This window comes from Xyrauchen texanus, chromosome 45, assembly GCF_025860055.1.
Source record: "Xyrauchen texanus isolate HMW12.3.18 chromosome 45, RBS_HiC_50CHRs, whole genome shotgun sequence".
NCBI lineage: Eukaryota > Metazoa > Chordata > Actinopteri > Cypriniformes > Catostomidae > Xyrauchen > Xyrauchen texanus.
The window spans coordinates 27,297,754-27,325,032 of NC_068320.1; the positions used below are offsets into that span (position 1 = coordinate 27,297,754).

At 41.5% G+C, this 27,279-nt stretch overlaps 1 protein-coding gene across 1 annotated transcript; it reads right to left on the reverse strand.

Annotated features, from left to right (window-relative positions):
• arid2 (AT rich interactive domain 2 (ARID, RFX-like)) lies at nucleotides 1–25,080 on the reverse strand. Its single transcript, XM_052118343.1, has 21 exons — nucleotides 24,551–25,080; nucleotides 24,352–24,445; nucleotides 23,690–23,787; nucleotides 13,906–14,039; nucleotides 12,292–12,510; nucleotides 12,135–12,202; nucleotides 11,406–11,475; nucleotides 10,541–10,791; nucleotides 10,294–10,390; nucleotides 9,732–9,941; nucleotides 9,481–9,645; nucleotides 8,701–8,776; nucleotides 8,482–8,616; nucleotides 7,991–8,184; nucleotides 5,498–7,857; nucleotides 5,258–5,397; nucleotides 5,016–5,154; nucleotides 4,703–4,785; nucleotides 4,484–4,613; nucleotides 1,303–1,394; nucleotides 1–1,134 (listed from the first exon to the last, which is right to left on the reverse strand). Exons 1-21 carry the CDS (start codon nucleotides 24,640–24,642, stop codon nucleotides 1,023–1,025), a joined length of 4,959 nt encoding a protein of 1,652 aa, XP_051974303.1. The 5' UTR covers nucleotides 24,643–25,080; the 3' UTR covers nucleotides 1–1,022.
• Between the last annotated feature and the right edge of the window lie 2,199 nt (nucleotides 25,081–27,279).

Here is a 27,279-nt window from a genome sequence, read left to right on the forward strand (position 1 = left end):
TGTATAAAACTCCATGTATTTAAACCAATTTACAAATACAAAAAGAATTGCGTACGGGCATTCGGGAGGCCCGTACACTGACAGTTACAGTGAATACAGATTGAGGGGAATACCTTCAATATTTGTTTTTTTTTTGTCTCTTCTACAAAATGACATTTGATATATTATTTCATACTCTTTCAGCCAGCAAAATGAGTTCTACAAGTTAAAATAGTACAAAAAAGGGGGGGGACCAAAAAATGTAAATCACAGTTCCACAAAGAAAAACCTGTAGCCCTCCGCCAGCCCTCCCAAAACTTTATAGCATCAGTACCTTTGCAGAATATTTACAGGGTTTAAGTACATTCATCCACTGCTGAGTATAGAATCCCGTCTCACACGAGTAACCAGGGGTTCAAATAAACCAAAAAAAGGGAGTTTGAACCTACTAAATTAATGCTTCTGATACCAGCGGCAGCAGTGGCATGAAGGGTGATTTACTTTATATCTATTCACAAATATTTACACAATTTTTTTTTTTCTCATTTACTCATATCTGTATTTATTTCAATAATAAATAAGTGAAAATATAATCGGCTCAAGTAAGAAAACCAAGCTATCAAGTTATAAAGAAAAACAAAAAAACAAACAAACAATCTAGCCACACCTCTGCCGCCCCGCACAGTTTGTCCACATGCCCCGCCCACAGAATCCCCCTCTTGCCAAATCAGCGGCACTCCTCCGGGACTATAAAAATGTGCTCGTTGGGCCGGGCGTGAAGAGGCGGTTAGAAGAGTGAAATGGGCGCTGGTTTCTGAGTGGCTGGTGGAAGACCCGTGGCAGTTTGTGAGGGAGGCGGTTGGAGGGGGTATGGGGGTCAGTGGAATGGAGGGAGAGAGAGAGAGAGTGAGAGGGGTGGGGTTTTAGGGGGACGAGAGGTATCGCCCCATGACCCAACAATGCTGGCAACCTGTGTGGCAGCAGAATGAGGGAAATCAGGTTCGTATTTCCTTCTGAAGAAGTTCTTTTGGGTTGAGCTGAGCTCAGGCCTGCAGCGAGCGTGTGAGTTCGTAAAGGCATTTAGCGAGCGTGGTGGAGACCTCCATACTGCTTAGCGCCAGCACGGAGAGATGATTTTCATGCCGCCTCACCAACCTACAAACACAAACACACATCAACTGATTGTATTCGTAAAGTCCACTTCAATAGTCTCATGTCAATATGAAAACAGAGTCCCGTTTTACTTCTTAACGTATAAATACCAATTTTAGGCTCAGACTGGAAATATGCAAAACAAATGACTCAATCAAAAGGTTTACTTACTTCCGTGCACAATCCGAGTGCTTAGCGATGTTCTTTAACGTTAAGGCAGCAGTTAGTCTGATGTGTTTGGTCATTGGTCCCTCTTTATCATCCTGAGCAGAGAAAAACAGACATTATTCAGATCACAAATCCAAGTGCAATTTTTGTGACAGCGCAATGCACAAGTGGGCGCGGGTGAGAGTGTTGGCGCTAACAGTGGGTGCACAAGCACCAACGATCCAAATTCAGTTCCTGCATTTGCAGGTTGGAGATTCTACCGCAGGTGAAATACATTTCATGTACAAACTAGTGGAACATTTAATTCCATGACGATCAATGTTGCAAAACTAAAGTCAGCTTGTCAGATTCATCAGCCAATCAGATTGATTTATTTGTTCTTGGTGGGTGTGGTCTTTAGGATGTGTCCCGGTTGAGGCCTTCTAGCTGGCCTTGAGTGATGCAATCACACTTTAAGTCATTTGAAAGCGAAGAGCGCGAGATAATCATCACTGCTGGTACTGCTGAGAAAAGAGATCCTTATGGATTTAAAACCTGAGATGTTCTGCATGACCATGTGATTGATTCATTTATTAAACAGGAAAGGATGACTGAAGTGCTTTTTACATTGTTATAGCAACATCAGGAGTTTTCTAAGTGTAAATTAGGTTGCTAGCCACCATTTGCACCTGCATTTCTCAAGGATCAAGTTTTGAATAGTGCTGCTCTCCATTCATCTCGGAAAGTCAGATTTTACAACTTCCTACCAGGAAAAGTGCAATGGATGCATCTTGAAGTCAGAATTACAACTTGTTGGCTCGTGCAGAAATTCTCAACTCTATTTCGCCGAGATGCAGGTGCATGATGTCACACAAACATGTCCACACTCAGGGAGATATACAGAGTAAACGATAAACATTCACTTTATTATGAAATATCGATAATTGAGTTTGTTTCCACATTATATGATGTTAAATCTTGTTTAATATAGTTTATACATTTATATTGTTTTATACAGGTGTATAAAACATTATTATCTCTTTTGATAATCGTACACTTGAAGCACAAATGCTAGCTCTAGCATTGTTTATCAGTTGCGTTGCTAGGAGACATAGCGCTGCAGCATTGTTTATCAGTTGGGTTGCTAGGAGACATAGCGCTGCAGCATTGATTATCAGTTGGGTTGCTAGGAGACATAGCGCTGCAGTATTGTTTATCAGTTGGGTTGCTAGGAGACATAGTGCTGCAGTATTGTTTATCAGTTGGGTTGCTAGGAGACATAGCGCTGCAGTATTGTTTATCAGTAGTGTTGCTAGGAGACATAGCGCTGCAGCATTGATTATCAGTTGTGTTGCTAGGAGACATAGTGCTGCAGTATTGTTTATCAGTAGTGTTGCTAGGAGACATAGTGCTGCAGTATTGTTTATCAGTTTGGTTGCTAGGAGACATAGCGCTGCAGTATTGTTTATCAGTAGTGTTGCTAGGAGACATAGTGCTGCAGTATTGTTTATCAGTAGTGTTGCTAGGAGACATAGTGCTGCAGTATTGTTTATCAGTTGGGTTGCTAGGAGACATAGCGCTGCAGCATTGATTATCAGTTGTGTTGCTAGGAGACATAGTGCTGCAGTATTGTTTATCAGTAGTGTTGCTAGGAGACATAGCGCTGCAGCATTGATTATCAGTTGTGTTGCTAGGAGACATAGCGCTGCAGCATTGATTATCAGTTGTGTTGCTAGGAGACAGCGCTGCAGCATTGATTATCAGTTGTGTTGCTAGGAGACATAGCGCTGCAGCATTGATTATCAGTTGTGTTGCTAGGAGACATAGTGCTGCAGTATTGTTTATCAGTTGGGTTGCTAGGAGACATAGCGCTGCAGTATTGTTTATCAGTAGTGTTGCTAGGAGACATAGCGCTGCAGCATTGATTATCAGTTGTGTTGCTAGGAGACATAGTGCTGCAGTATTGTTTATCAGTAGTGTTGCTAGGAGACATAGTGCTGCAGTATTGTTTATCAGTTTGGTTGCTAGGAGACATAGCGCTGCAGTATTGTTTATCAGTAGTGTTGCTAGGAGACATAGTGCTGCAGTATTGTTTATCAGTAGTGTTGCTAGGAGACATAGTGCTGCAGTATTGTTTATCAGTTGGGTTGCTAGGAGACATAGGCTGCAGCATTGATTATCAGTTGTGTTGCTAGGAGACATAGTGCTGCAGTATTGTTTATCAGTAGTGTTGCTAGGGAGACATAGCTAGCAGCTGCAGCATTGATTATCAGTTGTGTTGCTGGGAGCTAGCAGTTGTGTTGCTAGGAGACATAGCTGCAGTATTGTTTATCAGTTGTGTTGCTAGGAGACATAGCTGCAGCATTGATTATCAGTTGTGTTGCTAGGAGACATAGCGCTGCAGCATTGATTATCAGTTGTGTTGCTAGGAGACATAGCGCTGCAGCATTGATTATCAGTTGTGTTGCTAGGAGACATAGCGCTGCAGCATTTATTATCAGTTGGGTTGCTAGGAGACATAGCGTCACAGTATTGTTTATCAGTTGGATTGCTAGGAGACATCTCTAATGAGAATCAAACCCCTGCTAAGCTAAAATGCACGGCCCGCCACTGAATACTAGCCATGATTTATGTGTCAGTAAATACAAATATTTACATTCTCTATAATTTAACAGAGCCTAAATCCATATCCCGAAACACATATTCCACGCAAATAAGGAGCTTGTCCCATTTAACAAGGGCGCAGTTAATGCACAAAATAATTAAGTCCGTATTTCTATTCTTCAAATTCATTGCATACAGTCCATTTACACGACCAACTTCTAATGAATGTGCTGTATTTGTTTATATCTTTGATGTTTCAGGGAATGGACTATATAATAGGATGCAAACACTGCAATAATTGGAGAAGAACCTCAGAATTAAATTGCACTTGACCCTGGCCATTACTGTGCATCTTAGCATGAAAATAGGGCCCGGGGTCATACTTTAATGTTTCCAGTTTTAGACAAATGATTTTCCACTTCTCACATTGACATCACTTTCGCCCGTTTAATTTACTAATCACAAGCTTTCCATAAATACCTATATGATGAAATATTCAGAGCAGGGATATATTTCTTATAATATAGCTCTTTCAATAACTTCATGGCTTTTCCAGATCTGGAATTTTTTTTTCCATGACCTTGTGAACTCCAATACTCACTGTGAAGTCCCTGAACACGAGGTTTCTCGAGCCCCTGCGTAAAGCCATCAGAGCTGCACTAGGGTGATTGACAAGTGCTTTCTGCGGCCTGGAAGGGGGAGGAGGACTGCTGACCGCCGCTGGAGGAGACCTGCACATCAACACCCGCCTAGTCAGAACCAAACATTACCCTCATCTATGACCTTCAACCACTATAAATCAAACAAAAATCATACACACTTGGAAGTGTTGGGGTTGCTGCCTTGTGTTTGCTCTTCCAGTTTGAGTGCAGCTATGAGCGCTTCTCTCGAGCAATGCTTATCCTGCAAAACACACACACACAAGCATTAATAAAACACTTCCAATTAATCACTTAGTGGATGCTTTTATCCAAAGCAACTTTCAAGGTATACATTTTATCAGCATTTGTGCTCCCTGGGAATTGAACCCATGACTATTTCTGCTCAGTTACAGAACCTAAAGTTCACATATAAACGGCCACCAGGAATGACATCATTTTGGCAATAGAGAGAGAGAGAAAACAGGACCCTACCTGCAGGTGTGTGATGAAGGATAGTCTCTGGCGAGGGAGAGGATCACAGCCCTCCCAGAGGCACTGCCCTGGGTACACATCTTTACTGCCATGATGGGTAGCTGCATGGTAAAACACCCTTGATGGCGTGTCAAACCATCTGAAACAGGGCATGTTTAAGAAAAACGCAATACAGTATTACAGTTAACATGCACCAGCTTAACAGATCATGTCCAAACACCAGTAGTGACCTGCTTTCTTACCGTTTGCATCCCTGCCACAGACATTTAAAGTTCTGTCCAGGTTTACGTGCTTGATCTGGAGAGAGGGCGGGCGCTTGAGAATTCTGATGGTTTTCCTGTGGGCTCTGATCCACTGGGGGCGGAGTCTGCATTGACACAGGCTACCGCAAAGACAAACAAGAATGTTTAGAGTAGTCAATAACAGACTTGAGTTTAACTTGGACTTAATTATATATGCTGACTTTTTTTTTCAAAAATTACCAGAGCGTTGGTTTCAGGAAGTGGAGAGGGCACACTTGGTCTCTGCTGCGCTGCGTTCTCTATTGCTACTTTTGCTACTGTGCTTGGGTCTGCGCCCGCTGGCACGGCCACCATGGTGGAGCTGTTGCCAGCATTGTTGGGGTCGCTGATAGTCACTATCCGTACACCCATTTTTGTGGGGATTCCGGAGGTACCTCTATCCCCATCCTCCAGCGGTCTCTTCAGCGACCGACTCTCGGATGTGCCGTTAGTGGGAGGTGAGGGCAGCTCAGCTCCAGTTGTGTGCTGGAGGTTGGAATCGGGTGCAGGTAGAGGTGGGGAGTGGTTATGATGTGGGTGCTGTTGCCTCAGACCCAGTGTCTCGGAGTTCTGGACTGAGGGGCCGTTGGAGATCTCAGCGCCGTGGCTGGAGATCTTGGGCCCATTGACAAGGCGTTCAGCCTGCTCTGCTTTGGCAGCATCCTGCTGAGCAGCAGCAAGAGTGTCCGTGAGGGCAAAAGCCTCGTGCACTTTCTGAGGTGAAAGCACCTCCCCGTTCCCCATGTGTTTGGAAGCCTTATGATTTGGAATGTTTTTGCTTGGATGGGTACCGGTATTGCCGTCCAATCGTTCAAAGTCACAGACCCCGTTGACCATTAGCTTTTTAGGGTCGGAGGATGTAGCCCCCAATGCCTGCTTCCCAGGTCCATCGGTGCCTTGCGTGGTGGGGCCGTTTAGTGCCTGCGTAGCCTCTGCTTGGCTGTTCCCTGAGTGGTATGGAGGTAGACTCGAGTCAAATTTCCTCCCATTGACCAGCTTGACTGCAGGTCCGTCCACCTCTGTGGAGTCCCCATTGCTAGCTTTGGCAGAACCATCAGCGACAGAGGAGTTCTCCATGACCTCGATCTTACGCTCATGGATGTGGAGTCCAGTGGCATCCTTGGCCTCCTCCTCCTTTTCGCAGATGATTTTGTCACCTCTGAAAGGTGGCATGGGCGTGGGGCAAGTGGCTCCTGCAACTGGCAGAGATGGAGTCAATTGTAAGCCGGCGGGCGGGGCTGTGCTGACCGACAGGCCGGTCTGAGATGCGATAGGAGCCGGCGCTCCCTGGCTGACAGCTGCAGCAGCGGGGAAGCCAGAGTTTGGCACTACTGTGAAGGTAACTTGGTTGCCTGGAGCAGCTTGTAGGAGGGTGCCAGGGGTTGAGGTGGAAATTATCTGCCCAGGTAGGATGGAGATTGGGACAGCACCAGTCGCCTGCAAGGGACTCTGCACAAGTTGCATGTTTAACTGTGGCTGAGGTGCCCCCTGACAACTATTGGTTACCTGGTACACAACTTGTGGGCTGGGAGCTCTGGTGCAAACAGGGGTTGGGACTTGGGGAGCAGGGAGTATGAGTTTTCCACCAGGGGTGGAAGGACCACGTTTTGGAAGCAGTAACTGTTTGATCAAACTGGATTCTGTGGAGGTAGGCTGGGCAGGGGGAGGAGGAGGAGGGGGAGGAGGTGGTGGTTGAAGCTGAAATTTCTGCTGATGCCGCTTGACGGACAGCATCTGGCTGACCGTATGGGGCTGACCCTGCTGCTGTGCATTTGGAGAAACAGGAGGTTGGCCAGCAGGCGGTGTAGGCTGAATGGTCTGAGTACTGGGCATGGCTGAGGGGTTGGTCAGTACAAATTGATGGATGGCTGGGGCATAAGCAGTGTTAGGCTGTGGATTGGGACTAACGATGACTAAACTTTGTTGTGGCTGAGGCAACTGCACTTGTGGTGCAGGTTTGGGTGCAATATTCTGAAACGAGGCAACACGAGGCCCTTGAGCACTCTGCACACCTGCGACAGTCACCACATGCCCTCCTGCCATCAATGAAGTACAGGGTGCACTCACAAACTGAGTTGGCGCAATTACCATAGTCTCTTGGGAAGGGGCACCTTGCTGTCCCTGAGGGGCCACTGAAGAACAAACACCTTGCACCCTACCAGCAAATATATGTCCCTGGGGGGGCCCCTGCTGGATCAGTGTGACAGGAGAGTGGTGTAGCAGGGACTGCTGGGTAGGAGAGCCCGCAGGGACAGCGCTGTGGTTGGGAACAGCTGATGTTCCAGAGGTCGTGGGGATGGCGCTCTGGATCATGGCCGTCTTTAGAATGTCATTGGGTCGTAGGGTAACTGGGGTAGTAGCCGAAGGGCAGGGGGGAAGTGCGGCTTTTCCTGGTGGGTTCACTGGGAGTCGTGGAACAGTCTGGGCTGGCGCAGGAGCACTGTGGCCGTTGGCGTGCGAAGTCCCGTGCATAGTCAAGGCCACTTGTGGTGCTGCCTGGCCGGCAGTAAGGCTTGGTGCTGGTGCTCGGACGAACTGCCCACCCACGCCAGGGGGCAGCGCTGCACAGAAGAGCAAGATTCAAAGCACAAAGAAACCATTAGTGCATTTGGTGTTAAAACACATTTAATATGGTAGTTTCTCAGAACAGCTAGAACATGAGTTCCTAGCCCATTCAACTTAGTGTATTCCTACCTGACTGGGGCTGTGGAGATTCTGAGGGGGCTTCATGTTTGAGAACTAACGCAGGATTAGCCGCCTGCTGCGGAAAATATAGCTGGACAGGAAGAGGAATAGACCTTTTTCGCACACCAACCACATGGATTTGAGCCTGCCCATTCAGCCGAGAGTCCTCCACACGCTTCACTGTGTGACTGGGAAAAAGCGCCCTGAGAAAACATACAAGCAGGAGTTGATTTTCAACATTGAAGATTCTGAGCTTAGGCACTAAAAGTTGGAAAGTCTGGAGTGCATCTGGACTGTGAGCGGTGTAATTGCAGATGCAGTGCTGCTCTCGTGCATCATCATTACAGTTTAATGTGATCTCATGTTACGTTAAATTAGATAAAACGACTATTCGAAAATTATCATTTTTATCGATAATCGATAACGTTAACTAACCGATTCAGCCCTTCATAATAATAATGACAGTCACTGCATATGCTCAACAGCTACATAAATCTCACCGTAGGCTTTTGTAGAAGTTGCTGGATGCCACCACAGCACCCCGCGCCATTTTACTGCAGGTCGCCAGATATTCAGAGTACATCTCTGAGCGAGAGACAGAACCCTCTGGATGAACCTCAAAATGAGCATTTAGCCTACAAAGAGCAGAAAACATGCATAAAACAGCAGAAAATGTAACTGATTGGAGAACTGTAAGAATATGAGGCATTGACTCTTACCACTGAGCTGTAAATTTCTCTCCGTCTACCTCCACAACCCCAGGTGGAGGTGTGGACTGCGCAAGTGCTCGGTTCACTATATAAAAAGAAAGAAAGAAAAAAACTTTAAATCTAAACTATATAAACTGGTTAATCGTTTAATCCCAACCAGTCATAAAAACAGACTTCGCTATAAAACGAGGAATGTCACAGAATTTGGGATAAAATGAATGTATGAATACACAATCAAATTACGACATAAACATATTACTACTGTATGGTAAAATTTAATAAATAATGATAAAAAAAAGTAATAATAATATAATCCATAATGATTAATCAATAATAAATTATATTTTATTTAAGCAATATCACACAAGCAAGTGTGCTATTGTACTGAATGAGAGTTTATCAAGAGCATTAATACTATAATAAAATAATAATTAAAATAATATTAATAAATCCAATGTTGTGTTTTGGATTGCGCTGTGAGGATCTGTATAGAAGCACTTCATTGGACAAATAACGTAATGTTAAAAAGTAGTAACGGTTTTCATTTAAATAAATTTGTATGTTATTGATAACATTTAATGAAACTTTAAAATAAAACAAACAATTACACTGATTTCATAGGGCCCTAGCAATGTTATCTTTATTCTGAGTTGAGACAGACACTCACGCCATAAAACACAAATGAGGGAATCCATGTACTGCTTATACGACAGACTGTAGTACTCATTTCCTTTTTCAGACTCGATAAACGGATAACATAAAAAAAAGAAAAAAGAAAGACGCTCTTACCAGGGCCAGGAGTGCCTTGTGTGGGTGGGGGAACATTCTCTACGAGCTGCGGTCGAACCTCTGAGACCTGACTGCTGGAGGCCTGATGCTCGATGAGTTTTACTGCCGTTAGGGCATCTGGTCCATACGTGTGCAGGTCCACTGACACCAATCGCACAAGAAGATCTGACAGACGCACATAAACTGTGTTAGTTCACCATTCCTGACAGAAGGCTAAATGCGTTCCCTGTATTTAGCAGGTGAATGTGTACCTATGCTTCTCTCCACTGAGGCGATTTTGGAGCATGTGATCTCCCCGAGCTCGGCCAGCTGGTAGAGAACCTCCAGAGCGGAGATGACCAGTATGACGTCCGGTAGTGTCAGGAGGGTGATGACCTCTCGGTACGACTCCTGATCCACATACTCGCAGATCAGAACGCCGTTATCCTCTACTTTGCTAAGGTTGCCCAATATTTCCATGGCTGTAGGATGCAGATGATGATTATTGAGGACCCCGTGAAATGGCATGACAAATGCAGTTACCTCTATTGTTAAAACAGGACATATTTTCAATTGGGCAGGACAAACGGTCAGGCTCATCCCATTAGGCTAAAGTTTATATCACAGCCGTGAACCACTGCTAGTCAAAGGCAGGTGGTTTCATTTCTATACACACAAGTGCAAAACGAGTCATCAATATTTTGGTCCATTTTCCCAGAAAACAACAAACAATAAATGCATTCTTTTAGAAGTACACTAGTAAAAGTCGCAAAGTCAAATTTATTACATTCGGTCTATTTTCAGGTACCTAAACGCACTGCTATGTCTGCTTACCCCTCATTTTGAGAAAGCGATCCCGTGACATCAAACATTTGGTGATGGTGTGAAATATCAGATGAGTTGTTCGAAAATCAACTGGATCCAATTGAAGCTGAAAAGAGGAAACAGACAGAATACAAATTTTGCGTCTTTATTTGTTCAACCAAGCAGCAAACCCTACCTTCACCCCTGGGAACATCTGATACAATAGGGAACTGAATTGAAAATAGAAAACCGAAGAGCTACAGCTTCGAATTCTGACCTCTCCTGTGACGTTGCCGAGCGTGTCGAGACCCAGCTGTCGCAGCTGGATGAAGTTGCAGTGCACACACAGCAAGAGGAAGCGCAGACATGTGCGATTAGCTGCCAGGAGTTTGATGTTGGCCTCCTCAAAAGACAAGTTCCTCAGAATCATGGCCACCTGCAGTACCCGTTGGCCCTCTACGTCTCCGATGCCCACATTACGCGGCGGGTGGAAGAGAGAAGCGCAGACATCTCTCATCCTAAATCCATCTGAGAGAAAAAACACAGACAAGTTGAATCATTTTTATTTGTTGAGTGCTTCAACACACATTCTCCAAATCAGCTTTACAGAAAATGAGATGCTGTACTGTCTTAAAGTCCTCAATGAACTGATACAATTATTAGTCTTAAGGCCCCTAGTGAACAAGCCAAAGGCCATTGTGGCAAGGACTCCAAAACTCAAGTTATACAGCATGAATATAATGCCAACATCAGTTATCGGAGTAATACAAGTCAAGTATTAATTGAGTAAAGGAGTAGATGTTGGTGGACAATGATTAAAACTATATTATATTGATTAAACTGTAAGGTTAATGTTTAAGTGTCTTTGAAATACATCCCGAATTGACTGTGGAACTGCATGTTTAGCAGTGTCCTTTTTTATTTGCCTTATGAAGGCTAGAGTTGGCATTATTTATAGTACAAATAATCAATTTTAAGAGAGTGTAGTCCATCCAATAACAGATGATGCAAGCAGGCGTCACTCTTGTTAAGTAATGCTTAGCTCAACATTGACTAATTAAAGTGAAACTACTCTTTGACTGAGTGTCGCCCCCCACATCAAAGGAAACGAGAGTGTGGCCGGCATGTAAACATCCACATACTTTGAGTTGTGCAGCTCCTGTCTGAGATGAGATCTTTCACTTCGTTATCTTCAACGACATCCTTCCAAAACTAAGAGTGCAGGACAATAACAGTTATGAGAGAAGCAATAAAACATTCTACAATTACAAAAAAGCATATTTACATCGTATTCTGCCATTGAGGCTCTGTTACAAACACTAGTATGCTGTCTACATATATATTAAGGCATTTGACAGATGCTTTTATCCAAACAATCCCCCTGGAGCAACCTGGAGTTAAGTGCCTTACTCAAGGACACAATGGTGGTGACTGTGGGGATCAAACCAGCAACCTTCGGATTACCAGTTATGTGCTTTAGCCCACTACACCACCACCACACCATTATGGTGCATCTATGCATCCTTTACAGAGAAGGCAATCACAGAAGGCAGGTTTTAGTGACAAACAATGCCAAATTTAACCAATCCCATCAATAATTAATTAAATAGTTTGTCCTTTGAATTTTGGGGCTTATTAGAATATCCAATTGTTAGCTTAGCAACATGTACTAATGCCAAACTCAACTGAAATTAACTGAGTAGTAGCTCAGTGCTTCACGCAAGGAGAGCATATATGATTTGAAAAATTGTTAACAAGCTACTTATATTAAGCTACTTAATTTCAAGGAAGGGTGGTGCCTAATAAGGCAGACAGACAAGGCAGCTTACTAGGTTTAGTATCAGAGCTTTAGGTTAGAAAGTTTCTCTCACCTTTACAAAGTCTCGTGACGTTTTCTCCTGCCAGTCTGTCCCAAATACTGCAGAAAAGCTGCCTAATGCTGCAAGACAAACACACAAGTAACATTAGAAGGCACAGAAACACATCTGTAGTCTTGAAGTGTTAATGCGCTAGTAAAGACAAGCTTACAGTCGTCAAAGACTCCGGCGTGCGCCAGCAGCAGCGTGATGAGTTTGGGCTCTTTGTCCAGCTGCATGGCGTGTTTGCTCTCATTGGACAGCAGCGTGCAGACATTAATGGCGAAGTCCACCTCGTTTGGGAGTCCAGACAGGAGAGAGAGCACCAGTTTGTTGTAATCGGATGAAGGGGTGAAATCCGTAGACAGCCCATAGCTTTGGCGGAGATAGTCTGTCAATCGGAGAACAAGCAAATTATAAAACTGTGTGGTCTAGAACTCGAAAACAAAAAGAATTTTACTTATTTAACATGACTAGGCCTGTGACTGAGATGTTGTTCGCGAGTAACGCTCAAATATGAAAATAGCCACGAGATCTGAGGGCTGAAAGGGAAGCCGTGACAGCCACACTAGCCTGTGTGTGTTATGCATGTGTCAACAGAGCAACGCCATTCACTAAAACACACTGTGCAAGCATACTGTATATTTACTTATTAAACGCAGCCTTTTGTGATTCACAAAGCAAAGCACATCTTTGAGTGGCTTTGAATTAAATGCAAGAGTCATATGGACTACTTTAATGGTTCTTAAATGTCATTTTGGAGATTGAGAGTAACGAACATGACATTTGGATCAGGCTTTTTGGACCGATGCCTGATATAAATGGTAAATGGTCTGCACTTATATAGCGCCTTTTTTAACCTTATAGGTTACCAAAGCGCTTTAAACTGTGTCCCATTCACACACCAATGGCGGCAGAGCTGCATGTAAGGTGCTAGTCTGCCATTGGGAGCAACTTGGGGTTCAGTGTCTTGGCCAAGGACACTTCGGCATGTGGAGTCGTGCGGGCCAGAAATCGAACCGCCAACCCTGTGATTAGCGGCCGACCCGCTCTACCACCTGAGCCACAGTGCTTAAGTATAAGAGTGATACTGATACATATATGAATATGCAACCTATGAGGAGACTATATCTTTTAATTAGTCAAACTTCAACTTAGACTTTGGGAAATGTTTAATGTTACTTGAATTGGTGATATTTTAGGGATATCTATCTTTATACTGTGGAAGGCTTTGTTTGGAAAATGTTAATAAAGCATTATATTGTTACATATTGTTTTGTTTTCATTCCTGAGATGGAAATAAATACATAAATGCATTTTAACAGGAACATAAGTATATTTCAAGTAAAATTTCAGCACTTTCCAAATCTGTGATTATCTATATCGCAATTAACTATAAATAATCATGCGATTAATCATGAACAAATCTTTAATCAACTAACAACACTAATAAAGACACAAAGATATTGTCCAACATATTAAAACAAAGTCTTATTTAAATAAATAAAAAAAGTAGAAAAAAAAAGAGAGATCTTTAATAATCCATGCTAGTATAAAAAAGTAATGCACAATGAAAAAGCTTTATCCTCTTCAGACTACGGCCTACTCTGCTCTTTATGAAAAGGGAAACATCATCTTGAAAGCACACACAGAAGTAGGAGCACTATTTCTTTTGTGGCATTGAGTTTTCACAGGTGCAGCTCAGTAACACATATTCATCCTTTGAGTCAGGTGTGTGTGTGTGTGTGTGTGTGTGTGTGTGAGAACAGCAAGGGCCCATCTGTACCTGATACAGTGTGTTGCTGGTAGTTGTATGACGTGGGTATTGCACCAATTGGAAGCAAAGCTTTAGGATTCCCTGGCTGTTGCTCTTCATCTTCCTCGCCAAAGTGATGCACCTTTTCATACTTCTCTAAATAGCTGCAGAGAGTCCAGAAAAATGCATAAATACACAAAGAATGACGCCCAGATAGTGCTATAGGAGAACTGGTGAATGACTTAAAAACACAATTCTTCATTAAACAGTTGGGTCAAGAACCTCAGTGATGGTGGTTAAAATAGTTTGGCAAACATTTAATATAAACAGATGTCTGCTTCTATGTTCCAAGTACTCAAAGAGTGTTTAAAGGGACTGTGTGAAAAATTAATTGCAATTAATTCCCATTTGAGAGCATTAATTCTTTTTAACCACAAACACACAGCATTTTGTTCATGGTAGGGTTGGGCGATGTCCCCTAAATTGGCTGTTGACGATGTTGACACTAAAACATCGCGATGGACGATGATTGCGTCGGTGGGGGTGGGTGGGAGGTTATAAATTTCATACAATTTTCAAAAATTACATGAAAAATTATAATTTGTTATTTTACTAACCCAACTAATGACTCGTCGGCGCTTTATCAGTAGGTTGCACGACACGTGAAGCATTTTTTTTTTTAGCTTTCACTTAAGAAGAGTTGTGCACTTTTTATTTTAATATATCTCTTTACATAAATATATTTTCCAATTAAAAACTATAATTTCGTTATTTTACTCACTGATGAGCAAAAGGTTGAGGCAGAAATGACCATGTACCTGCAGGAAATGGCCATTGATGGGGAAGAGGACCCGCTGTCTTGGTGGAAAACGAACGACAAAAGGTTTCCGTTCATGGCAAGATTAGCACGGAAATATCTGTGCATATGTGCTACCAGTACTCCATCAGAGCGGGTCTTCAGCACAGCGGGTAGTGTAGTTACTCCAATCCGCAGCTTATTAAAACCAGATAAAGTGAATATGTTGGTATTTCTGGCCAGAAACATCGAAATTTAAACATGGTCTATGGTGAAAGATATTAGACTTCTTTACGCATTTTTCGCCATCCGTTGCGGAGCTATTCGATTTTGCATATTACTTTTTAAACGTTCATTTGTGTAGTTCATATGACCACTTTACAATATTTCAATAACCTAATTTATTTTGTAGCCTGTGTTGAAGTTAATTGTGCTGCTAATTATAAGTGAAATGTTAATGCCGAGTTTCGGTCTGAGTGTTGTTCCCTTTTCTTGTTTTATTTGTTGTTCTATGTTTTAATCAATGTGTGTTATTCATATTCACCTTGTTTCTTTCATTTGATTTGACATTATGGATTTATGGCCAAGGAAATGTTTCTTTAAAAGTATTAACCAGACAAAAGTTATTTGACGTTCGCTGGTCTGGGTTTATCTTAAACTGCCGCTTCAGTGTATACAAGAGCTATGTGACAATGAGCAAGATTTTCTGAGACACTACAACTACTAATAATTAATTAATAAAGGCTATTTTCTTGTAGCCTACAACATAAAATATTTTAATCTAAATGTACAGTGTAAGACATGTAAAAAAAAGACAAGAAGCTAACAATGTCAAGATCAATATTTGTGTAGCCTGCCTGACACGGTATTTTCACAGACTAACACGTCATAACTCTGGCATATACTACAGTATTTAAAATAGCATATATGCATTAGTTATATTCTCAATTTAATTTACAGAGCAATCCCTGCAAAGTTTTTAGGTTAACTATAGAAGAGACTAGGATTAGTGAGTCACACTAGCAAGACTCGCAAAAGGGGGCGTGGCATCACGATGGTGGCTCTACATCGTGATGTTGGTGATATCGTCCATCGGCACAACCCTAGTGCATGGCAAATGCTTCAACTGAATTGCAATAAATTCTCAATTGGAGACAAAAACCTCTCAGAAAACAGCCCATTTCTATCCCAAACCAGTACACCTCGGTAGTAATGGAGAAAATCGGTTGTGTTTTGCCAGTACTGAATACAGATGTGCAAAAAACACCTGCTTCTGATAAGCCATTTTAAGATTGATTTACACTTGATTAAAAGCTACTTACAAAAATACTTTCAAACAGGGGACAAATGCACACTTATACCTCAACACTAGGTCAAACACAGAGCGGTTTATTCCAGAGAACCAGGTGTCAAACATTTAGTCTAATAGTAATACTCGCAGTCCATAATGTGTGAATGACTCACCAGTGATTCTCTCAACTGAATGAGCCCTCGCTACATACACACACACACACACACACACCTCCCACACTACAACACAACCACTATAAACATACTACTACTTACCCTAAACACTGAATATTGGGTACAGTAAGTTTGAACTTCATGACAGAAATTGTGTGTACATTTCATTAAATTGAATTGTGATGTCTGTTTTAACCAACCACTAACTTTTATGAATCAACAGAGACTTGTCAGGCTGATTTGGGTGATTCACACAAAACCCGTTATGATGATGTTCTGGTACTATTTTACTCCAAATTTAAAAGAAATAAATATTAAGTTATATGTTGCTTACAGAAACTTAAATGCATGTTTTTACATTGTGACATTAATTTCATGACAGTTACGCACACTTTAGCCCCTAATTCTCATTACCGCAATGCAGAAAATCTGATATTTCAACTACAGAGTATTTATCCATTGTGTTTATACATGCAAACTACATGTAGACTGATATATTGGTTTTACCGATTAATCGTACCGATAGTTGCTTTTTAGAAATATCAGTTATTGGGGAAAAAACCTTTGCCGGTAGTCACCAATATGTTTTTTCTCATTGATCTGTGGCGGCCATGGTTCTACAGTATAACAGCGGCCTCTATAGGTCAAATAAAACAACTTTATTTAATAGTTTTGATTAGATAAACAAGTGTTATAAATTAAAGCAAGGACATGCAAAGAAAAATGTGACAATATGAAATATGAAAATGTGCCAGTCAGCAAATAAACCTAAATCTGGTGCAATATGTATATAAAAACCCTTCAACTGGTGAATATACAGACAATAAAAGGCTTAATTTAGTAAATAATTTAATATAAAGCATTGTAACGAAGCCAAGTCTCCATCACTGCAAGATCAGAGTCCCTGGAGTGTTAAAAGTCCCACATTATGCACCAAATCTTCATATTTTCTGGTTATTATTGGGATTTTTGGATGACTAATTAACTGCACACACTGGATTATTGTAGCCTCCATGTCTGTACCCATCACAGTATGGAAAGACCAAGAATTATTTTAAAAACTATCAGCTGATTAATCAGTTATCCGCCTTTTCCCATCATTATCGGTATAGGCCCAGTGTACATTTCTGCTGGGTTTTTAGTCTTTCAGATGGACCCACAGCTGAGAATCATCTGATGTTTTAAAAAACAAACAAACCAAGCATTGGCCCAATGATGAATACAGAAATGAAGTTGACAGATCAGGAACTATGATATCCTTTCATTGCTCATGTCAAGACAGAGAATTACACATTGATGCTGCCCTCTACTGGAGACACCAAAAGACATGGTCAAAAAGGGCACGATTTACCTACAGACACAGTTGATTATGTGGATCATGTCTACCAGAACATATCAGTGGACTACAGCCAACAGTTGTGTTGTCAAGTGTTGTTATATATTCCTCCAAAAGAACTGACAAAACAAACAAAATCCCAGTATATTTAATGACTGGCGACCATGTAATACATTAAGTTATTGTAATATGCTTCGATAAGGGATATTCGTATAGACTTATCAGCATGCATTTTTAATCATAAGATGTTTATGGCGAACACAGACACAATTTAGCCTAAATATGGCCAAACTGAGCCCAAACAGACCACAGCAGATCTCAAAGACCAAAGTCTGTCAGGATAGACTGCTTCAGCTGAGGACAGAATTGGTCATTCTGTGGTTTTAGAGACTACTCGATCCATTTGCATGGGTCCAATCAGATGTAATGCAAAGAGTTAGTGATGCCCAATTGATAAATTAATTAGTCTTAGGTCCTTTCCTCGATTTGGTATAATCAATTAGCAAAAGGTTTATTATCAGGAACAATAAACATCCCAACATTTGACTTCTATAACTTGCATGATATTAGTTTTAATGATATTTGCCTTTTTATCATTAGACAAGACAGATAAGTTACAGGCAACTGTTTAGGAGAGAGAGAATGAAATGTACGAGCACTTTAACATTATGAGCTCAAATGCGTCTGATATGCGGACCAATTAAATGACACTGTTGCACACCAGTCTATTACTGTAGTAACATGATGGCATGTAACAACAAAACAAACCGTGACTGGTTGTTTACACATCTTAGTTGCTTCGCATGTGATTTTCAGCACCTTCATGAAGCAAATTGCCCAAAGGGGAAATTTAATCGGTTGATGCCAATAATTTAAAAATACAGAATATCGGCCAGTTTATTGGCCTCTGCAATATATCGGTCGACCATTGAAACTGCTAAAAATAGCTAAAATGAATCAGACAAGTTATTTAATTGAAGACCGTTAAGAACATGGAACAGGATAAAGTGCTATTGCCATCGTAATCAGGTCTAAAAAAGCTTTGCACAAGATGCTAATCAGATGACAAATGGCCCAGACTAGGGCTGCAACTAATGATTATTAAGTTAAATTTATACAGCATTTATAACATTTATACACCACCTACACTGACCAAAGTGCTGTACAGAATAAATACAAACCCATTATAAAATGTACAATGCAAGAAATCAACAATCAAGGAACAAATGTAACAACAGACGGGTAGCAAAAGCACAAACAACTTTATAATTCAATAAAATACTATTTAAAAATAAAACCGTGAATAAAAATGCGTTTTAAGCCTAGACTTGAGCTTTATCATCTAAGTTTTAGACGTGACCGAGGGACATGTAAAAGAGCTTTATCCAGAGATCTGAGGGACCCGTTAATTGAATATGGAAGAATAGGATCTTTAATGTATGATGGGGCCTGATCATTGAGGGCTTTAAAGACAAACAACCGAATCTTAAACTGAAAAGGAAGCCAGTGAAGAGCGGCCAAGACTCGAGTAATGTGATCATACTTTTTGGTAGATGTCAACAGACCTGCAGCTGCATTCTGGACCATCTGTGGTCGCAATAACGAAGATTGGGGAAGACCGAAATAGAATTACAATAATGCAAACGTGATGTAATAAAAGCATGAATAACTTCTTCCAAATCTTGATAAGACAAAAAAGATTTGAGTTTGGAAAAGATTCTCAATTGATTGGAACTATTTTTAACAACAGAACTAATTTGTTTGTATAAGCAGAGCTCAGCATAACACCCAGATTTCTTGCCTGAGGCCTTACATATGGAAAGTGGTTACCAAGCATATTGGCAAAACAACTTCAAGATTTAGGAGAACCAAAGATAATTATTTCAGTTGTCTCTGTTAAGCTGAAGAACATTATTTGCCAATCAGCCTTTAATGTCCTCGAGACAGTCCAGCAGAGGCTGTAAGATAGCGCTGCGAGTCGTCAGCATAGAAATGAAAAGAAATATTGTGTTTCCTAATAATATCACTAGGTGGAAGCATGTACAAATGAAAAAGAACTGGCCCCAGGATGGAACCCTGAGGAACCCCACTGTCGACAGAAGAGGAGGAAGAGGAGAACTGACCCATAGCTACCGAGAAAGTCCTATGTTTAAAATATGAACTAAAACAGAGTTTATCCTTTATGCCAACACGAGATGCTTTTTCAAGATGCCAAAAGAGGATACTATGATACGCTGTATCAAAGGCAGGAAGATATTTTAATATATTCGTTTTTTAAATATTATATTCAACATTCTCATATAACAATTTTTCTTCTGCATTCTAGTTCCTAAAAGAAAATATACGTTGTTTTAAAGGAGTTTTAGATATTTATATTGGAAAACAAAAACAAATCCAAAACGTATTTGGTTGCAGTGTATAATGGGGTGAACACTCTCTCACTTTTTTTGTTCTCACCTAAGCTGACTCTTATTTGCCAATTTTCTTCACAATAAGAAATGCACAGTGATGCATATTATGATTCACTAAGTCGTGAGCAATCACGTTATAATCTAGCTGCAGCAAGTGTGTGAGAGAGCGCATCAGTCGGATGCAGTTTTAATCTCCCCCCCTTAGATTGGGTCACTTCACACTCATAGAAGAGGCGCTGACCGCAGAGAGAAATGCCAGTTTCGTTGTTTGTAGTTATTTACATGACCTGCTTCCTTATTAATTGTACTTTAAAAAAGCTATAATGCATTAAATATAACTGCATTTAGGAAGTAACGCCGGGGTGTTTCCTTTAAAAACGCTCGACACGCAAGTTTTTCTTAAGTGGAGCGGCAACTCCGGCTCTGCTTATTCCACAATGAGAGTGCTTCTGTATTTAATTATTTTGTATTTTTGTATAATTCCCTTGTACTTTGCGATCAACATCAGCTGAAGCTTTTTGGAAAGTTTAGACTGTGAACCGTGTAATTCTTCCTCTCATCAGTCACGCGTGAGCTGGATGCTGCTCTCGTGCGCCATCATAAGAGTTTCATATGATCTCATGTTATGTTAAATGAGATCAAACGAATATTCAACAACGACGTTGTCGATAACACTGACATAAGATTCTGTCTGGGCTGAAATTAGTCAAAGAACTTCAACATCTGTCAGTCATAAAAGTCATACACATCCTTCACCACATGTATGTTTGATAAAATAGTCTGGATAATTTCATGATCAGGGATGCAAACTCATTAGGAGCGAAAAAGGGAAGACATTCACTGGTCCATAAACATGATTTCAGGCGATATTTTTTTAAAGAACAAACTAAATGCACCAATTCCAGCAATTTAAAATGAATCGAGCATAGTAATTTAACTCCACAATTGTGCAGAATTAGCTGCAAAAATAAAAGGTTATTTTGGTGTTTCATTAACTGATTTGAACTAATCGTGACCACTTCTTGAGACGCCACTAGGTGGAGACAAATAAGCGTCTTATGTGCTATGAATCGATTTGTTTTGAGTCGTACGACCGAAATCAACAAAGACACTTTATAGTGTTTAACAATTTAAAGTATGAAGCAATTGTAAAGTGCCTTTCAAGTGAATTGCGTCAGGGTGCAACACTGTTCAACGTTTCCCTCCAATAGCAAGTGCTGCAGAAAGCATCATGGAGGGGTGATTTTACATGATTTGACTCCTGCCATACAGGAAAGCAGAAGGTGTGCACAATAAACATTGGAAATGTGTATTTGGAAGATAAAAAAACAGCAACTTGAAATTGGAAATGGGCAGAAATTAAAAGGTGACTTCTTTACGCTAAGGTCTTATCATATTCTTGAAGTTAATTACTGTAGCTCGATAACTGGGGTCAAGCTGACACGAGCGCCCATGTAAACGTAGTCAACGTGTATTAACATCAGCCATTTTTACGCATTAATAGTTCTTCTGCCCCTTTCTCTCCTCGATGACCAAGGCAGACTTGCATGCCAATGCCAAAGAGATCAAATCACATGTACAAAGTCGTTCAGTTTGTTTACAAATGAAAAGTCATCCCATGCTCTATTCGTGTCAGATGCAGAATCACTGTGCATGCGCTTCTGCTGCCAAGCACGCGATTGGCCACTGCTGTAATGCTATTTTCAAAACAAAAACTCTTCAGACTTGCACAAAGCAAAACATTTAATAGAAAGGTGATACTTTTAGCTTCTAATAATAGTACTTGTAGCTCCATTTAACAGATTGTACTGTTTAAATCCCTTTCCGAAGCATTACGCAAACTTTCCCTCAAATTCTGCACAGAAATTGTGAACAATTCATAAATGAATATGCCGATTACGACTGGCCTGCAAATAACTAAAGTGACTATTGGACAATTCCTGACACTGACATGGTGTAATTCAGTTTGTGTTTCCCTTTTTAGGATGGTAGACTAAGCTTCTGATTACAGATCACACATTTAAATGACTCATTTCACATTATCTGAAGACTGAGACAACATAGGATTTGAAACCAAACTTTCACTGCGAAAGACATGCTGCAGATCTATCAGAGGAATCGGACTAACCGGGTGCAAATCAAGAGTTTGGTTCTGCAAAAGGCTGTACTAAACCTTGCTAACTCCCAAGCTAAAGTAAAGTGTATCTTCAGAGTCCCTTCAGCCACTGTAAGTCCTGCAGGACTGATCTTAAAGTGTGATGTTTTGGGGATTTCCAAAGCTTTGAGATAAACCTTACAACACTTCTGGGATAAAACGAAGTCTTCATAAATGACCGGTGTATTTAAAACATTCTGCTATCCTGCCTCCCAAACACCTGCAGCTTAAAACACAGGGTTCAACTCCTGACGAACAAAGCGTGACTTGTTGAGAGTTTACTGATATATAGCAGCAGAAACATGCCACATCTGTTCTGCAACATCTGCAGACACAATCTAGATATTTTAGTTCTTTTGATATTACAAAAACAACTCTCCATCACAGATAGTGAATTTCCTGAGCAATTATGTCGGTCTAAACTCTCAAAAGCTTTGGCTCCGTTTCTACCTCCAAACTCCCAGAGAAATGCTTGTGCCTCAACATGACATAAACCTTCAAAAACAACCGGTGTTGCATCTATGGAACTAGGGAAGCATTAAGACCTGTTGGTTTTGGAAATGAAACCAAAGGAGAATGCTTTTAAAAAATATATGTATGACTAGATGCTATATCTGGTTTTTATTTGAAGTTATGAGCCACGCAATCTCTGTGGATCTTTAGTTTGTCCTTCACAGGCCCCTCCCCCTCTCTCTCTCTCTCTCTCGAGGAACATGCATGCTGGAGAACTTCATATCACTTGTAGTTTTGAAACCCTCTCTGTTCTGAGATCTGCTCACACTAGTTCACAAACAGCCTCTTTGATTCATCTGAAATGAAGGTTAAGATGTTATAAGATACATAGAGATGCAGTGCAGAAGGATAATTATGTTTTTAGTCCATTGTATGGCAGGTGTACGGCCCACACAGACGAAAACATCCCTACTGCAAGTCTGCCAGTCTCACCCCCCCCCCCATAACCTACTAAACTAGAAAGAAATGCACGTGGAAAACCAGCAGCCACTCACTGTAGAGTAGACAACACAGCCACGGGCATAGCGTGTACGCCTCTCACTTACAACTGCCTGTCATCACTACAAGTGAACAAATGTACACGCATATCCTGAAACCCGTTAAAGACATTCATGATACTGGACATCATCAAAACACATACGTAACAGCATTAAAAAAAAAAGCACAAAAACACATATGTTCAGAGAAACGTGAACCATCCATCCACCCGGTGAAACCTCCTGATTTAGCTTGTATTTGACCATGTTCAAACATACAGAAAAGAGCTCATGAGTGTTCTTTAAAAATCCTAAACAGTACCCAAGCACATTCGTAAACAAGCAAATAACAACCTAGAATGCCTCCAAAACCCAACAGATGCTCACCCATCTAGAGGAACATGATTCAAAACAAGCATCTGCTACAATAAAACTCCTGAATTAGAGGTTATTTGCTGCTCATAGACTTCTTAAAGAACCAAGACAACTATCTAAAACTAAAGACTGTGATGTAATGTATACACTATTTAACACAGCTGCAGAACACATTTTATGCTCCAGAAACCCACTTCTGGATGGGAAACGTCTCCTGAATGAAGAGTATCACAGCAGAGAAGCATCTGTAAACATTGAGCACATGTGAATAGAGAAAGAGAGACTCACCGAAGGTAGTACTGTTTCAAAACAAAAGCAGCATTCGAGCAACTCCTGGGGAAATTAAAATCCTCGCCCAGTTCGGCCCATTGGTTCTTGTCGGACACCTGTAGGGTGATGAGAGAGGTGAGGTTCAAGTGTACAAGTGTGTATATGAGAGTGTGTGTGAATGCTAACTCCCATTAGCACTCCAGCTAACGTACAGTTTCCCGTGTGAAATTAATAAATCAAACCTGCTGCACAGAAACCACCTGCTCGGAGACGAAGTCCGTCCAAGCCCACCGGACCCCCGCGTCCGGACCGCGGATCTGGCGCGGTTTGCGGGTGTATTTCCAAGGCGGAATGCACAGGCCTCTATGCGGCCTACAGTGGCTCAAACCTCCGCCACAGTGGAGGAATGAACTCGCTGATCCGGGCGCCGGTCCGGACGGGGTTCGGGTGCCTCAGCCTCGCTCCTGATAATCGATGCAAAAGCCGCCCGGTGGTTTTGAGCGAGTGTGTGTGAAAGTGTGTGTACGTCTGGGGCCAACACACACACATACACACTCATGCACACAAACACACATACACACTCACACAGGCCATAATATCAGCCAGATCCGCCAAAACGGGCCAGAGAGTTGAGCTGAAAGACTTTGTATGGTGAAAGAGGTGGAGTGAGAGTAACTTACCTTCGCGAACCCCCCTAAAGACACCACTCTCATATACAGCGCGCTCAGGTCCAACTCCTTTCCACCCACCACGGGAATCTTTCTAAACGGAGATCTGTGGAGAAAAAAACAGACGAATTAGCAGCCATGACCGAACCGGACCACTCACCTACCCCGCGCGGGTCCCCTAAGTTCCAATAAGAGCGAAATTCCCGCTCACCCTCTGCTGTGGTGAAATTGCCGCAGCTCGTCCAGGAAAGCCAGTCCTTTCCTCCGCTGCTTGGGGAGGTTTTTCCCCGTCGAGTTCGCCATCGTTTCGCTGAAATTCGGTCAAAGTCCCGGCTCAGATTCGGTTCCTAAGAGTCCGGGGATCCCATGCTCCGGTCCGCTCCGCTCCGGCGCGGCTGCGTGTTTGAAAAGTTAAAGAAATGACGGCGGAGTAGGATGAGGAGAGTGGAGAAACGCGCTTCAACGGCACCCAGAGCAGCCCGTGAACCCGAGCGAGCTCAGCCCAGCAGCACCGCACGCGTCATGCTTACGGCTGCACGGGAAATCAACGGTACCTGCTGCGCTTGCGTTGGCTTTTGGAGTGGGTTTTTTGACAGTGCGGGACGGACGCGTCTCCGGTTTAATCGCGCACACTGTGAAGCGGCAGCGGGATCCAGTTCAGACAAAAAGACCCGAGGCCGCGCGGCTCCGCGGCGCCCTCAGCAGGCAAGCAGCGGTACTACAACCGCCACAGCGCTGCTAACGAACAATGGACGGAGCTCGCTGGGGGAAAGGGAGCGTCTCAAAACTCCGCGAGACCGTTAAAAACGTGAACCAGCTATGACCGTTGTTGGGGGGAAGGGAATGTCCACTTAGACTTCATAAAATAATGCTTTCTTTCTCAACAGATTTCACAAGTATATAAACGGAAAATATGTTTGACTGGACTCTGGCATTCATCACCTGAACCAATGTAGCTGTTTCATGATCATTTTCATTGATAAAAAAAAAGTTCACCATTGTGCTGTAAACATCAGAGGTGTACAATTAAACGCATTGAGGTCGGTTACGACACATCCCATATCTAGCATTGCATGTAGCTTAGGCAGAAACATTAATAGAATACGTTAAACCGTGTTGTCTGCAGTTCAAGTACAGCCTGCGCTTTGTTGCGGTGGGCGAGCAACTATTTACTCCCGGTCCCTTGTGATAACCGCCGGGCGGATATAAACGACACGGGGTGACTACATTCAACCATTACACGCACCACTCTCAGAAGTTATTCTGCCACAAAATGGCGGAGCCCGACACGAAAGACCCCATTTTGTCAAGCAGGCGATAAGAACAGCTGGAACACCAGACCTCTGGATGGATATTTGTCTTTTTTAACGTCATTTTCAGCGAGTTTGGGATGTGTTATGCTGCGCGTCCTCAAATGTTGTGCCGTCGCGCGGCAGAATGGAGAATAATGTCCTCGCGCTCTGGCTTTGACTCGAGTTCTGTGCGAGTAAAGACGCATGCAAATATATGTATCCAACTGGATTTATATGTTAAATAACTATACTATTTGTTCTATTTTAAATTATTTGTATTAAACGTTAATAAACCTGATAGGGAATCATTGTATCCTGCGTTTTAAGCCAATCGTCTGTTTAATACTACGAAAACCTGGTTATTTTAAATTGATTTGTATTAATTAATTACTTTTTTGTATAAATAATCATTTATTTAAGTATTTAAAGAAATGCAGCCGTCTACGTAAAGATCGAATGCTGTGCGAATCATGTATTATGTATTAATAAGAAGTTATCTATGGAGTTATACTTGTGCCACAATTCTGCGCGCACATTATTATATTTTGAGCGCACAAAAACATTTCTGCATGCAAAAGATATTTTGAGCATGCACAAAAGTATTTTGCACGCATAGTTTTGCAAGAAGTTACATTGCTTTACAAAACTGAGTTCAAAAGCATGTGCAAAACAACTTTATGTGTGCTCAAAATATCATGTGCATACAGAAAATGTTTTTTGCGCTCAATTTCATCTTGCATGTGCAGAACTTTTCTTGTGCGCTCAAAATATAATCTTGTGCATGCAAAATAACTTTGTGAGCTCAAAATATCTTGCACATACAGAAATTTGTTATCACTCAAAATATCATCTTGTGCATGCAGAAAAAATAATTTGCACTCAAAATATCATCTTGTGTGTGCAAAATAACTTTGTGCACTCCATTTCATCTTGCATGTGCAGAACATTTTTTAGTGCACTCAAAATATCAATTTGCACGTGCAAAATAACTTTGTGCTCAAAATATCATCTTGCATGTGCAGAACTTTTTTTGTGAGCTCAAAATAGCATCTTGCGTGCACAGAAAATGTTTGTGTGCTGAAAATATTTTTTTGCACGTGCAGAGTTGTGGCACAGATGTAACTCCATAGTCATCACGGTCATGAACATATCAGGGAATTTTAAATATTTGATTTATAATTCCACAGGAAATGCTGTGGAAATTAATAAAATATTTTAAAAACTTTTATTGTCAGTATAAATGTTTCTAGTTATTATAAAGTATATAACAGGCAAGGGCTCCTCTGAATGAAAACTCTATAAAATGTTTTTATTTGATATTTTTATAGAAATAGGCCATTGCACCAGATTGTTCCTCTGATATGTTTAGTATCAAACAGCATAAAAGGCTTTAAGAAGAAAATAAATAAACAGCTGTTGGCGGGAAACGGGGGTCAGTGAAACTGGATAAAGTTTGTCCTCTTGTGGACAAAAACAGTCACAGATTTGACTTCCATATTTAACTCTATATGTAGTTGTTTGGCCTCTGTAGCAAGTGCGTTGCGTATTTTGGAGTATTTACTTGGTTGCACAAATTTTAATAATAACTATTGTGCAAAACCGATATTTTGCCACTTGCACACATTATTTTGTCTTGAGATCACTTTTG

What these genes read in the sequence shown, in the direction of transcription:
- arid2 (XM_052118343.1), bottom strand. Translation starts at nt 24,642, where the DNA reads ATGGCGAACTCGACGGGGAAAAACCTCCCCAAGCAGCGGAGGAAAGGA. An exon ending in CCAGCAACACACTGTATCAG is followed by an intron (nt 12,511 to 13,905) that starts GTACAGATGGGC and finishes TCCGATTGACAG; the next exon opens with ACTATCTCCGCCAAAGCTAT. An exon ending in TTCCTGAAACCAACGCTCTG is followed by an intron (nt 5,398 to 5,497) that starts GTAATTTTTGAA and finishes TCTTTGCGGTAG; the next exon opens with CCTGTGTCAATGCAGACTCC.